Source organism: Cynocephalus volans, chromosome X, assembly GCF_027409185.1.
Source record: "Cynocephalus volans isolate mCynVol1 chromosome X, mCynVol1.pri, whole genome shotgun sequence".
NCBI lineage: Eukaryota > Metazoa > Chordata > Mammalia > Dermoptera > Cynocephalidae > Cynocephalus > Cynocephalus volans.
In genome coordinates this window covers 19,473,673-19,487,785 of record NC_084478.1, presented here as the reverse complement: position 1 = coordinate 19,487,785, position 14,113 = coordinate 19,473,673, and the positions used below count along the sequence as shown (strand labels likewise).

The window sequence follows — 14,113 nt, the reverse complement described above, 5'->3', positions numbered from 1 at the left end:
TGGAACTAGCGAGATGAACGAGGCACAGTCCCACTGTCTAGGAGCTCAAGTCTCCAGGGTGAGAAGGAGCTGTAAATGAATAACTACAAAACGGGGAGAGAAATAGCAAAGGAGGCACAGCTAGAGAAGGCTATGGGAGCTGGAGGGGTAACTGCACTGAGAGGTGTGGGGTGGGGAATCCGCGGCAGGCTTCACAGAAGAGAGAACATTTGAGCTAAACTTGAATGATGAGGAAGACTTCATTTTTACAAAATTCCTTCTTCCAGGAGAACGTAAAGTGTAGTGCTGGAGAGGAATTACTAGGACTTTCACTGGCCGTGTGATGCACTTTATGAATTTTATTAAATTAGCATTTTGAAGACATAGCTATTTTCCAATGGTATGTCCTGGCTAAATTAAAAAACGAAGAGATAATCACATAATGAGCTTTTACTCTCTGATTTTTCACACTGTTTCTATCTCACCTGACAGCCAGTTCCAATATAAATACCATTGACTGATGAAACTGTGCTAGTTGTGCCCAACTCTACCTTCTCATGAAGGGTGACCCACAGCTAATGTATCTTGTCCTTTTCTTTCCAAAGGCGAGAGATAGTCGGAGTGGTGGAACCTCTGCCCCATGATGAAACGTACTGTGACTCTGCGTCTCTGTTCCATGTTGCTAATGATTACTCATTCATCCGGTAAATGACAGTTTTCTTCTCTCTGTTTAACTTCTAGGGTTTGTGAACAGCTGTGCTAATGACAAAGAAATAGAGATCAACGAAGTGATAATTATAATTTTCTATCTCCAGCCCCTCAACTTACAATGGAGTTATGTCCTGATAAACCCAACGTAAATTGAAAATGTCATCTGAAAATGCATTTAATATACCTAACCTACCAAACATCATAGCTTAGCCTCGCCTTCCTTAAATGTACTTGGAACACTTTCGTTAGCCTTCAGTTGGGAAAAATCATCTAACACAAAAGCCTACTTTATAATATACTGTTGAATATCTCATGTAATTTATTGAATCAACTGTACTGAGAGTGAAAAACAGAATGGCTGTATAGGCACTCACCATTAATGTATACAACTGAAAACACCATCATTTTTTTTTTTTAAATTTTATTTTGTCGATATACATTGTAGCTGATTAATGCTCCCCATCACCAAAACCTCCCTCCCTTCTCCCTCCCCCCCTCCCCCCCAACAATGTCCTTTCTGTTTGCTTGTTGTATCAACTTCAAGTAATTGTGGTTGTTATATCTTCTTCCCTCCCCCCCCCGATTTGTGTGTGTGTGTGTGTATGTGTGTGTGTGAATTTATATATTAATGTTTAGCTCCCTCCAATAAGTGAGAACATGTGGTATTTCTCTTTCTGTGCCTGACTTGTTTCACTTAATATAATTCTCTCAAGGTCCATCCATGTTGTTGCAAATGGCAGTATTTCATTCGTTTTTATAGCTGAGTAGTATTCCATTGTGTAGATGTACCACATTTTCCGTATCCACTCATCTGATGATGGGCATTTGGGCTGGTTCCAACTCTTGGCTATTGTAAAGAGTGCTGCGATGAACATTGGGGAACAGGTATACCTTCGACTTGATGATTTCCATTCCTCTGGGTATATTCCCAACAGTGGGATGGCTGGGTCGTATGGTAGATCTATTTGCAATTGTTTAAGGAACCTCCATACCATTTTCCATAGAGGCTGCACCATTTTGCAGTCCCACCAACAATGTATGAGAGTTCCTTTTTCTCCGCAGCCTCGCCAGCATTTATCGTTCATAGTCTTTTGGATTTTAGCCATCCTAACTGGGGTTAGATGGTATCTCAATGTGGTTTTGATTTGCATTTCCCGGATGCTGAGTGATGTTGAGCATTTTTTCATATGTCTGTTGGCCATTTGGATATCTTCCTTAGAGAAATGCCTACTTAGCTCTTTTGCCCATTTTTTAATTGGGTTGCTTGTTTTCTTCTTGTAAAGTTGTTTGAGTTCCTTATATATTCTGGATATTAATCCTTTGTCAGATGTATATTTTGCAAATATTTTCTCCCACTCTGTTGGTTGTCTTTTAACTCTTTTAATTGTTTCTTTTGCTGTGCAGAAGCTTTTTAGTTTGATATAATCCCATTTGTTTATTTTTCCTTTGGTTGCCCGTGCTTTTGGGGTCGTATTCATGAAGTCTGTGCCCAGTCCTATTTCCTGAAGTGTTTCCCCTATGGAAAACACCATCATAAAATCAAAAAATCATAAGTCAAACCATCATCTTAAATTAGGGACCATCTGCACAGATGACTGATTTCAATCCAATTTAACCCAACACGATTTATTGGGTTAAGTAAAACTTGCATGAGATCTTTTCCCCATCATCAAGAAATCAATAACATCACTGGGAGAAATTAAAAGTATTTTTGTTTGTATTCTCGTTACTGGCAGAGTTCATCGTGTATTGCAATAGAAACAGCATTTTTAACTTGAAGTACAAAAACATGTTCTTCACATATTAGCCCCACATCTTGAATTTGCTGGGCTTCAGTTTATCTGTAAAATGGAAATAATATTACTGACCTGCCATAAGAATTGATTGGCATCATTTATATGAAAGGAGTATAAATCTGTAAAATATAATACAAATGTGAGCTAACACGTAACACTAAAACTGCCTTATTTATCAGTTGACACATAAAATACAAGCACATTATGATGAGTCTGTAGAGTTCATGTTTGGGTCTTTCTGGAGAAAAAGGTTTGACTGGTATCTCTTGGCTTACTTGGGCCCCAGAATTTAAATATATGCCCCAATCTGCAACTCTAATACAGTAACTAAATGTGGGACTGCTTTTTTGTTTCCTTGTCTCGTGTACAGATATTACACAAGGACCATTTATCAATTCCAGTTTCAAGAAGCCCTTTGTCAAGCAGCTAACCATGAAGGCCCCCTGTACAAATGTGACATCTCAAATTCTACCGAAGCTGGGCAGAAGCTACTGTAAGAAATACCTCAAAATGTTGAACCTCTCTGTCCTACTATCCGATGTTACTCGTTTCCATGCCTAAGTTTGAATTTGATTTCTTTGTTCCAAAAAGGAATTGGGGGGGGGGGGCTCAAATGGTCTTCATCCACAAAGTAAATGTTGGATTTGTGGTCAGACGGGAACCTGTACCATGCAGTGGTGGGATGGGCCACCTCCTTTATCCATGTCATAACTACAGAGTTCCATTTGTACTAATTGAAAGGAAAAAGGGATTGAGGGATGAATACATCCATTAATATGCCTTATTTTCTTATCTGCCAGGAGCTAATTTAGCCAAGTCAAAGAGAAGAAATCACAGATCATAGATGTAAATATATGTACCTCTGGAATCCCTCAAAAGGCCCTGAACTCCCTCTTTTTTCATGTAGCCATATGCTGAGCCTTGGAAAATCAGAACCTTGGACCTTGGCACTGGAACGTGTTGTAGGAACAAAGAATATGGATGTAAGACCATTGCTCAACTACTTTGAGCCCTTGTTTATCTGGCTGAAAGACCAGAACAGGAATTCTTTTGTGGGGTGGAACACTGACTGGAGTCCATGTGAGTATACTGAGTTGACACTTTTCCCATGGCTCCCCGTCTGCTTCCCCTAGTCTCTTTCCGCCCCAGTTTCATGAGGCCTGTGACACAACTATGTTTTTCCTCTATGTAGAACCTGCTTCTGACTCTGCTATGGTGGCAGCTGCCATTTCATGGGGCAGGAAGCACATCTGTCGAGCACCTACTATGTGCTAGGCATAGTGGAAGCTACTGTACACACACACATACATACACACAAACACACACAGTCCTTCAAGTCTATTTTATTAGTCCCATCTTTACAATAAAAGAGTATAACAGTCTCCAACCAACTGCACTTAAATTCTACTCTTCAAAGACAAATAATTTTGACAATTTTAATGCTATTACCTCTTTGTTCTGGCAGTTACTTTCAGATTTCCAAATAACTTGCTTATATTACTATTTCGTTATTGGCCAGTTTTAGCCCCTCACTTCCGCCTACTCTTCCACTTCCAGTTTTCACTCTCTCAATAAAGCTTTATCATGACTTTTAGTAAGGCAGTTATCAATGTTTAATTACTATGCTTGCAGAGCCAAGTCAAATTCAAATTTTGTGTCCTTTCTTATGTGTCTTTTTGCTTGTCCCCGAGTTTCTACTTGCCTCAATTTTCAGCATACCTAATTTGCTGTGTACATTGCATTTGTTTTTTTTTTTTTTTTCCCAACTATTCCAACATATCTATTCTTTTCAGCCTCATTTTTTCCTAGAGACTTCCCTCTTGGAGTCTTACATCTTCCTGTCTTAATCTGGACCACTTTTCATCCTGAGGCATTGCTTCATTTTTCTCCTGGGTTGAGTTTACTGCTTCCCTGATTCCATGTCTTCTTTCTTGGATTACCTCTTCTTTTACTGGAGCACAATCTCTAAGTGATGGTCTAAGCAAGGACACATGGGGTAGGAGGACCGACTGTTTCCCAAAGTGGCTTTAATCACACCCTGACTTCCACTCCCCTTGTTTTCAGCTGAGTATTCTTCTCCCACCTTCTGCTGTACCTGAATCCCAAGCAGCTCTGGGATTCTCTTGCTTTTGGGGGGTCTGTACACCCTCTGTGTACACATTAGGCCATGGCTTTCTGTCCCTAAGAAGGCAGTTACTCTTCTCCCATTATTTCTAATTTTCCAAAAGTGTGATTATACCTTTTTAAAAGTTCCTTTACTTTCATGGGATCTTGGGAGGGAGAAGGAAATAAACACCTGGTCAATCTGTCATCTGTAACGAGCAGTCTGTGACTTCTCTTTAATCAGATGCTGACCAAAACATCAAAGTGAGGATAAGCCTAAAATCAGCTCTTGGAGAAAACGCAGTGAGTATTCTGTATGATGTATTCATTGTTTTTCAGTGTACGCTCTTCACTTAAATAGAACACAATAAGCCCATTCCAGTATGGTCTAAAGGAGGAGAGGTCACAGGGTTCTTTTCAAAACTATAAGCCCCAGATTCTGGCCTTCAGCTTTTGGGTTTTTTAAAGTGTTAACCCAGAAGAAATACATTAGAGAAAAATATCTCCAAATACGTTGAGTTTATTCAAGAATAGAAATAGGATTATAATACGGAATGCATACCATGGCAAGCCACGAATGCATTCAGTGAGGGAAGGTAAGAGAAAGCGTTTATTGGCAAAAATAGGAGAAGCTCATGTAAACTGCCTGGAAACAGAGTTCATTGGTTTTGGAGGCTCAAAGTCAGATTTGTTGTCAGTTCATTGATTGAGATGCCATTACTGGGCAGTTTCTTCTTGGAACATCTTATCTGAATTACTGCAGCTCTAAGGAATGTCTAATGATGAACTTTCTCGCAGAAACGCTTGTGTACGTGCGAAGCAGGAGATGCGTGAAGGATGTGAAATATGTGAAAGTGTTTCTGATGGGTTTTTGGAAGGTCTTTGGAAACATTTCTCATCTCAGACAAGCAAGCATGAACCCCCTCCTTTGTGCCTTTCCCAGCTCTATTTTGTCTAGGTCTGACAGAAAGTGATTTCATCAACTTTCACATAAGTTAACTCATTCATTATTTGATAGGCTCCGCCTACTTTTTACTTATTACCTTGAAGATCAATGAGAAAACATCTGTACCAATCCTTAAATATCAAATACCCATCCTTCCAATCGACTCTGATCACCACTACTTGTATTCCAGGAAGAGGACATGGTTATAGTTCGAGAGGTTGTTTTGTTTTTAGAAGCAGTATGGTTAAGTTTTCTTTGTTTGGTTTTGTTTCAGTAGATCACGTATATCCTGGCTTTACTCAGAGTGAGGTCCATGGACAAGCAGCATTTGAATCACCTGGAAACTTGTTAAAAATGCAGAAACTCGGGTCCCATCCCTAGACCTGCTTAATCAGAACCTGTATTTTAACAAGCCTCCAACTGATTTGTATACACAGTAAAGACTGAGGGGTTCTGATTAAAACAATGCTTCTAAAACTTGGCTGCACCTTGGAGTCACATGGAACATTTAAAAAATATTAATGTCTGGATTCCACCCCCAGAGATTCTGATTTAATTGCTCTGGGGAGTGGAGACAAGAGTTGGGCGTCAAGAGTTTTAAGAGCTCCCCCAGGTGGTTCTAATTACAGCAAAAATTTGAGAACCACTGACATAGAGATGTATTTTGGGTTAACAAAATGTTTTACAGAAAATCATGTTACCTACCCCCTTATGTGAATTATTTTAATCAGCTATTGCTCTCTCCTGAACCCTTGTCTCAGGTAATCTAGTCTGAAGAAGTAGTAGCTTTGATTGCAAAAGAGGAGAGGACAGGGTAGTCTCAGATAGATGGGGATCAAAGGCCTGGGTGGGAACATGGCACCCTGACAGCTTTGTATGTTTAAAATCAACCTGAGACTACTGGATAAAACAGACCAAGATGCTACAGAAAATTGTTGTCTGCATTGGATAGATCCAAAGATGGTGTTTCTACCCCCTTACTCTTCCTGAAAAGTTAAATACTGTTCAAGACTCAACAATACTTTTAGTATAATTTTCATAAATAAGTCAGACATCAAGATATAATAACATATTAGGAGTAAAAGAATGAATATTTATGAAATAAATAAAAACTGGAAATGGCCTTTCTTCCCAAACTCTGAGAATTCAAGTTCCCATTTCTGTATTTTCTAAATGGAAATTTCTTTTTTTAAAATTGAAACATAATTGATTATACATATTTGTGGGGTACAGAGTTGAATATCAATACCCCTGTACAACACGTGGTGGATAATTAGTACACTCACCAAATCACGATAATTAGCATACTCATCTTTATAAAACGTAATCATTCTTTGTGACCCTTAACCAATTTCTCGCTAACCCTCCTCCCTATTTCCCTTCCCCACCTCTAATAATCACAGTTCTGTTCTCTCCTTTTGAAAGGTCAACATATTATTGTGATGCTTCTTTCTTTCTTTCTTTCTTTCTTTCTTTCTTATTTATTTTAGCTCCCACTTATGAATGAGGGCATGTGGTTATTTCTCTCTCTGTACCTGAGTTGTTTCACTTAGAATACTTTTCTCCAGGCTCATCCATGTGGCTGCAAATGGTAGAATTTCATTCTTTTTTATGGCAGAGTAGTATTCCATTGTGTAGATATACCACATTTTCCTTATCCACTCATCCATCGATGGACATTTAGGTTGCTTCCAACTCTTAGCTATTGTAAATAGAGCTGTGATGAACATGGGAGTGCAGGGATACCTTCGACATGATGATTTACATTCCCTTGGTTATCTTATTTCTTAATTATTGAGTGTCCGTGGGATTATTTTTCTTTCTCTAATATTTTTATTAGCTCTTCCTTTGCCTAATAAATTTTAATTAGTCCTAGCAGATCAGGATCTTTTTCACTTATCTCTTTTTTTCTTGATATTTGTCTTCATGTTCTCTTTCCATGCAGCGAGGGAGGTAAATAGTCTTCAGAGGGTTCCATGGTGTAGATTTAAGGCCAGTTCGCTGTGCAACAGTCTGCTTTGATGATACTAGAACCATACATCAACACACTGGGGCCAGAATATGTTCTCAGTTCAAGTTATTTTGTAGTGCAGGCCAACTGGATATATGGGATTATTTTGAAAACTCAGCCTTTAAAAGTTTTAAAATTATGAAAATAATGATCAAAATATTACTAGTAACAATATTAATAATATTATTAGTAGTAGTAAAGCAACCCAGCCCCCCCCCCCCCCCAGCCTGGGTGAAACCAAGCTGAAGCGCATATAGTAATTCTTTTGTGAAATCTAATTTTTTTTTTCCTAAAAGGGAGACTAGAAACGCAAAACCTGTGCCATTCATTGATCTCTACTGCCACCTACTGGAAGAAATAGTGACTTTTTTTTTCTTTTCTCTCTTTTAACAAGTCCTTAAAGGCAATGCAAACATAAGCCTTTTGTTTAACACTGAAACACAAAAGTAGATTGCCTTGCTGTTTGCAAGGTGTTATTTTTTTCTTTGAACCTCAAATTTCTTTTTCTTTTACACTTATAATACATTTCTGAGAACTTACTACAAAAATAAAAAAAGCTCAGTTTATTTGTCTACAATGTACAGACATTTTAAGCAAAGCGCACAACTTTTGTTTGACTCTCACCTATAAACCTGTTTTCAGGGTGTTTATTTCAGTTTACATCAAACCAAAGTAAGAGGACCAGCGAACCCAATAGTCCCTAAAGCGTGGTCGCCTGACCAGCAGTATTAGCACCATCTGAGAGCTTGTTAGAGATGCAATGTCTTGGGTCTCACCCCAGACTTTGTGAATCAGAAACACTGAGGATGGAGCCCAGCACTCAGTGTTTAACTAGCCCTCCAGGTGATGCTGATGCACACTCGCATTGGAGGTCACTGACAATGAACAGCAAGAATCTGGATCATTAATAACAACGCTTGAAGACTGTCAGATTTCAAATGTGCCCTGTGATACTACTGAGCAATGTCTTTCTTCTGAATTTGCAGTACGAATGGAATGACAATGAAATGTACTTGTTCCGGTCATCTGTTGCATATGCCATGAGAAAGTATTTTTCAAAAGTCAAAAACCAGACGATTCCTTTTGGGTGAGTTGATTTGCTAGGTTCTCAAGGTCACCACCCAGCACTTCCCTTACTTTTGAGTCTGAGGAGATATTCTGCTTAAATTTTTCTTCAAGTGAAACAAAGAAAAACCTCCTAATAACTTGTAAACTTTTTTGGCATTCTGAAATTTGGGCCACTCCATTTAGGGATGATTGTGGCTTATTTGACATGTAGATTGCAAGAGCATTGGGGGGGGTATATATTTATGGGGTACAGTGTGATGTTTTGGTACATGTATACATTGTGTCATAGTCAAATCAGGGTGATTGGCATAGTCATCATCTCAAACATATATCTGTGTGGTGAGAACATTCAAAATCCTCTCATCTAGCTATTTTGAAATAGGCATTATTATTAAACAGCTCTCGATCTCTTGCTTTCTCTTCTTCAAATGTTCTCACCCAGCCTCAGCACTGAAAGGAAAAGTCCTCATTCTCTTTCCTGTGTCCTCTGTGCCTCAAGGGAAGATGTTTCTTTTGTTTCTCCACAGGGAGGGGGATGTATGGGTGAGTGATTTGAAACCAAGAATCTCGTTCAACTTCTTTGTCACTGCACCTGAAAACGTGTCTGACATCATTCCTAGAACTGAAGTTGAAAACGCCATCAGGTGACATTTTACTTACGAACAAACCGTATAAGGGTGAGGGGGTTAACAAATGCCACGACAACAATAGCTAATCTTTAGTGTGCTCTTCCTGTGTGCCAGGCATTGTTCCAAGTCATTTCCATGTTTTACCTGATCCTACAAACTTGGGTTTTAATTCCAGAAGGATCCTATAGCAAGGGAATTATCTTGACTTTGGTTTTCCCAGATGCAGGTCCTTAGACAAGCGTTTGAATGTAAGTAGTTTATCTGGGAGGTGATCCCAAGAAGTGCTAATAGGGAATGTGGACAGGAGACAGAGAAGGGAAGGAAGGCAATAGATTACATTTATCAAACAAGTTACCACTGTGGACAACTAGAGCTCAATTCTGCTGGAAAACTCTGGGAGACCATGTAGAATGTGCACCTAAATTGTCCCATCAGAGGAGTGAGACAGCTGGATTATTTATTTACCACCTCTAGGCAGTCATTGGTTGGGAACTGCTTCCACGTGGCATTAATTCCCAAGCATTTCTGGCCTGTAGGCAGGGCAGATCTTGGGGCTAAGAATGCTCTGAGGCAAAGGTGCTGGCTGAAGGAAGTCTGGCTGGCATGTGCGGAAAATAGTAATTGCAGAAGGGTCATGGACAGGTATTGCCATCATTTGCTATAGCGACTTTGGTGTAGGATTCACTGAGCTGCCCAAAGCCTGAAACAAGTAGGTAAGCATAGCATTCCTTAGACACTGGTTGGCCTCTATGCTAGGAGAGGGGGTTGCTATGGGCAGTGAGTGTTTAGAAGAAATAGTTTGTTTGTCCAATTTGCCTCAACTGTTTCCCACAACAGGCAGCAGGAGTGAAGAATGGATAGACCTTGTGGATGGTTCCCTTTGTCATTGAAAAAAAGCTTAATATTGTCTACGTCCATACCACCCTGAATGCGCCCAATCTCGTCTGATCTCAGAAGCTAAGCAGGGTCGGGCCTGGTTAGTACTTGGATGGGAAAAAAAGCTTAATATACCAATGCTAGTAGGAAGCTCACTAGGTGGCCATCTTGAGCTGCATCAGAGAATCCCTTTCACCTTCGGAATCACTTCTAAGACCTGCTGGGCAAGTTGTGCCTAGAAAATCTGGCTTGGTTGAGGTGCATGCAATGCCCAGAGACTCTCACTCACTGCCTCCCAAAGACCTGTATCGGTCTTAGAAAAAAGTGCCGGCTGAGATCTTCATGAAAGAGCCCAGCCTTCTCAGATCCCTGGCTGCAAGCTACAGGGATGCTCAAACTTTTTGTTTCCAGAATGACTTGAGATATTTTCAGGTTGAGATTGCCAAGTGTTACATGGCTAATTCTGCTTTGACCTCTCTCCCTCTATGGTGGACTCTGATCTCCTGACCTGGGCTTTACCCAAGGGTAAGAGGATCAGGTGCCAGACAGTACTTTGTTCTTCAATCCAGAATGTTCTCCATTTTGCTGGGTTTTAAAAAAAAAATAATCTTCATCCCTTTGCTTCCATAAAATTCAGCTATTTCTCATCCCAGTGCTAGTGAAAAAGGCCCCTTTTCTGTGTTCCTCCCCAATGCTGCCTCCAAAATGCAAGACCTTTTATTTGGAAGATAGTACTATAGAGACTTGGGGATAGGGACTGTTTCATTTGCAGAAGAGGTGTATCCAATTATCCTTATCCATTATTTGATATAAAGTCATTGTAGATATGCTCTGCCAGAAGGGAAATCCTTGCCAAATATGCTAATTCTGCCTTTAAAACACAATAGTCACAAATGCACAAATGTATATGTTCACACTTGCAACTCAGTTTTCCGATGAAGCTGCTGACAAACCTAATCTAGATTGCAAGATATGAAAGGTACACAATTGCTGAAAACTCATATGTTTCATTGGACCTGACTATCTACTTTGATTTCTTTGTGATTTTAGGTGTACATTCTTATAGTAAGCCTTATCAAATCCCTTAGGGAACAATGATATACGGAGTAAATAACTATGCACAATTTTATTGTGCCTGAGTGTCCCCTTTGCTGTGTTTTGCTTTTGCAAACAGGATGTCCCGGAGCCGTATCAATGATGCTTTCCGCCTGGATGACAACACCCTGGAGTTTCTGGGGATTCAGCCGACACTTGGACCTGCTTACCAGCCGCCTGTCACCACATGGCTGATTGTTTTTGGAGTAGTGATGGGACTGGTAGTGGTTGGCATTGTCTTCCTGATCTTCACTGGGATCAGAGATCGAAGGAAGTAAGTGACCTTTCCTAGACTTAACTATCCTAAAACAAAAAGGTGTAGGGAACACTAACAGGAAAATTCACAGTATGTAGTAGGTTGTATAGGCCAATTACTTAGTTGGATAATCTTGTACCTGAATGTTCTGATGTGTCCCATAGAAATCTACCAGATGTCATCAGCACTTTACCCTCATAGCAAGCCCACACAGTCCGTCTTCAGCCTGGGGTTTATTAACATGTCCTAGTAAACTCCATCCCAGCCACAGGATCATTTCCCTACTGCTAAGTGGCACAGCAAACTCAAGCACAGCTGATTGTCCTCACTGCTGAAACCTCCTTAGCCTAGAAGTGACCCTAGAGTCTGGATTGATGATGGGTTTGAAGTGTGAAATTATTCAAGAATGAGCTCTGAGATTTCCTTCAAACTGCTACACCTTCATCCCTCCTCGGGTAGCTCAGACTCCGTGTCATCCCCTTAGTTTATGGTCAGGCACCTTTAATTTGTTCTTGAGTTGAAGACCAAAAATTTATTGAGGATTTAAATCACTAGAGACCTGATTTCTAGTCTTGCTTTGCCACTAGATTTTTTTTTTTTTTCTGATCTTGAGAAATAATTGACTTTCATCGGGCTTATGAAATGAAGTTTAATAATATTTTATAGCACCTAACAAAAGTCAATGCACACTTCAGGGTGTTTAAACATATTCTTGATTGAATCTCTACATGTGCTAGTCTATTTAGCTCAATTTTCTTCACTACAGAGAATTTAATTACCTAAAATATGTTGATTTAAAACATTAGGCATTAAATAGGTAATGCATTCATGGTTAAAATTTTAAAAAATACAAAAGGATACATAAAGAGCCTCCCTGTCACCCTTTGCCTCTAAGTTCCCTTCCTAAAGCCAACCAAAATGATCACTTTCTTGGAGAGAAGTAGCTGTATGTCCTTTTTTAGTACACAAACGTTAGCAGATTATACACGATGTTCTGCATATTCTTTTATTTCCCACATAATATATTTTAGGGATCTTTCCATATTAATTACACAAAGAGCTTCTTTCTTTTTTTCCTGGCCACATAGTTTCCTATTTTATGTGCGGCTTATAATTAATTTTGTTAACCAGCCCTCTATGGGTGGACTTTTATGTTGTTTCCAAATGTTTGTGTTTATCAAAAAGTTACAGTGGCTTAATATAGATAATTTTCTGTGTGTGCCAATGTATCTGTATGAGAAATCCTAGCAGTGGGAAAGTTGGGTCAAAGCATCTGCACATTTCTAATTTTGATAAATGTAGCCCTCAATAGAGGTTATACCAATTTACACTCATATCAACAACTTATGAAACTTTCTGTTCTCCTCACTCCAGCCTCTTAAACACAGGATGCCATCAAACTTTTTGATCCTCATCATTCTGGTTGGTGAAAAGTGTCCTTCTAACATCACTCTATTAAGACTACTTTGTTTTATTTAACAGGAATAAACAAACAAGAAATGAAGAAAATCCTTATGCCTCCACGAACGTTAGTGAAGGAGAAAATAATCCAGGTTTCCAGAACAGTGATGATATTCAGACTTCATTTTAGAAAAATCTATCTTTTTCCTCCTGAGGTGATTTTATTGTATGTAAATGTTAATTCTATGGTACAGAAAACATGAGATTATAAAGATGTCATTAAATATCAAAAGTATGACTGTTCAGAAAAAGTTGTCCAAAGACAACTTGGTCGAGGAGAGGGCATCTTCACTGACATTGCTTTCAGTATTTATTTCTGCCTCAGGATTTGACTTCTCTTCTGTTCTCTAATTGGGATGTTTATATTAAAAAATAATAGGGAAAGTGTGTCTTTAGCCTTGTCGTCTATTCAGGGATAATGTAAATGTAAATGTCTGTTGAGTTACTGGAGTTGAAAAAAAAAAAGGATATAGCATGGGAACAAGTGCTGGACCTCGTATGGAATCTGGGTGGAGCAGACTCCATGCGAGGAATCTTGGAGGATGGATGTGTGGACGGTGCCTGTGAACTGGTGGGACTGCAGGGATTGAGAATGGCACACACCGTTCACTTTAATTTAATCCAAGTGTAAAGAATGAGATGCTTTCTTCACATTAACTTAATCCGAGTGCTATAGTGATTTACTCGCAGTGATATGTTTGGAATGGACCATGCTTTCTTCAGGGCGACAGGTCTAAAGAAGAGGGAAGAATCCAGAGAGCAGGTAGAGGACATTGCCTTTTCACTTTTGAGCTGCTTCATCAACATCTCCAGGACATCACAAAACTTGCATCAGGAATCTCCATATACCCCCAGAGGATGCCTGCTAGAAACTCGCTTCCATGTTCTCTAACTGTGGAGTGAGCGCAAGTTCCAAATGAATGTTTACCCTCTGAAGTGGGTACCCAATCTCTTAAATCTTTTTTATTTGCCCACAGTGTCTGAGTAGTGCTGAGTACAAAGCAGACACTCAATAAATACTTCCTGGATTTACGTACTCCTGTGGTCTTATGTGCTAGGGCTTCTGTCCTTTCTGCCTGCTTTTCACTTCAATGGACAAAGTTGTTGTCTGACTGTCTGGGACCCTTGAACTCTCAAACACCTTCAGATATACTAGTATCCCCAATTCTCAAATTGCTTTAT

At 39.5% G+C, this 14,113-nt stretch overlaps 1 protein-coding gene across 2 annotated transcripts in view; it reads left to right on the top strand.

Moving 5' to 3' along the window:
- ACE2 (angiotensin converting enzyme 2) overlaps window positions 1-13,061 on the top strand; it is a 42,267-nt gene extending 29,206 nt beyond the window's left edge. Inside the window, exons 11-18 of one of the 2 annotated variants that reach the window (XM_063083006.1) lie at window positions 585-683; window positions 2,857-2,979; window positions 3,394-3,566; window positions 4,834-4,892; window positions 8,533-8,633; window positions 9,142-9,258; window positions 11,294-11,488; window positions 12,953-13,061. In XM_063083006.1, the coding sequence (XP_062939076.1) occupies window positions 585-683; window positions 2,857-2,979; window positions 3,394-3,566; window positions 4,834-4,892; window positions 8,533-8,633; window positions 9,142-9,258; window positions 11,294-11,488; window positions 12,953-13,061 (976 nt within the window). The remainder of the gene's footprint in view (window positions 1-584; window positions 684-2,856; window positions 2,980-3,393; window positions 3,567-4,833; window positions 4,893-8,532; window positions 8,634-9,141; window positions 9,259-11,293; window positions 11,489-12,952) is intronic. The other variant, XM_063083007.1, reaches the window with a different exon arrangement.
- Window positions 13,062-14,113: the final 1,052 nt, after the last annotated feature.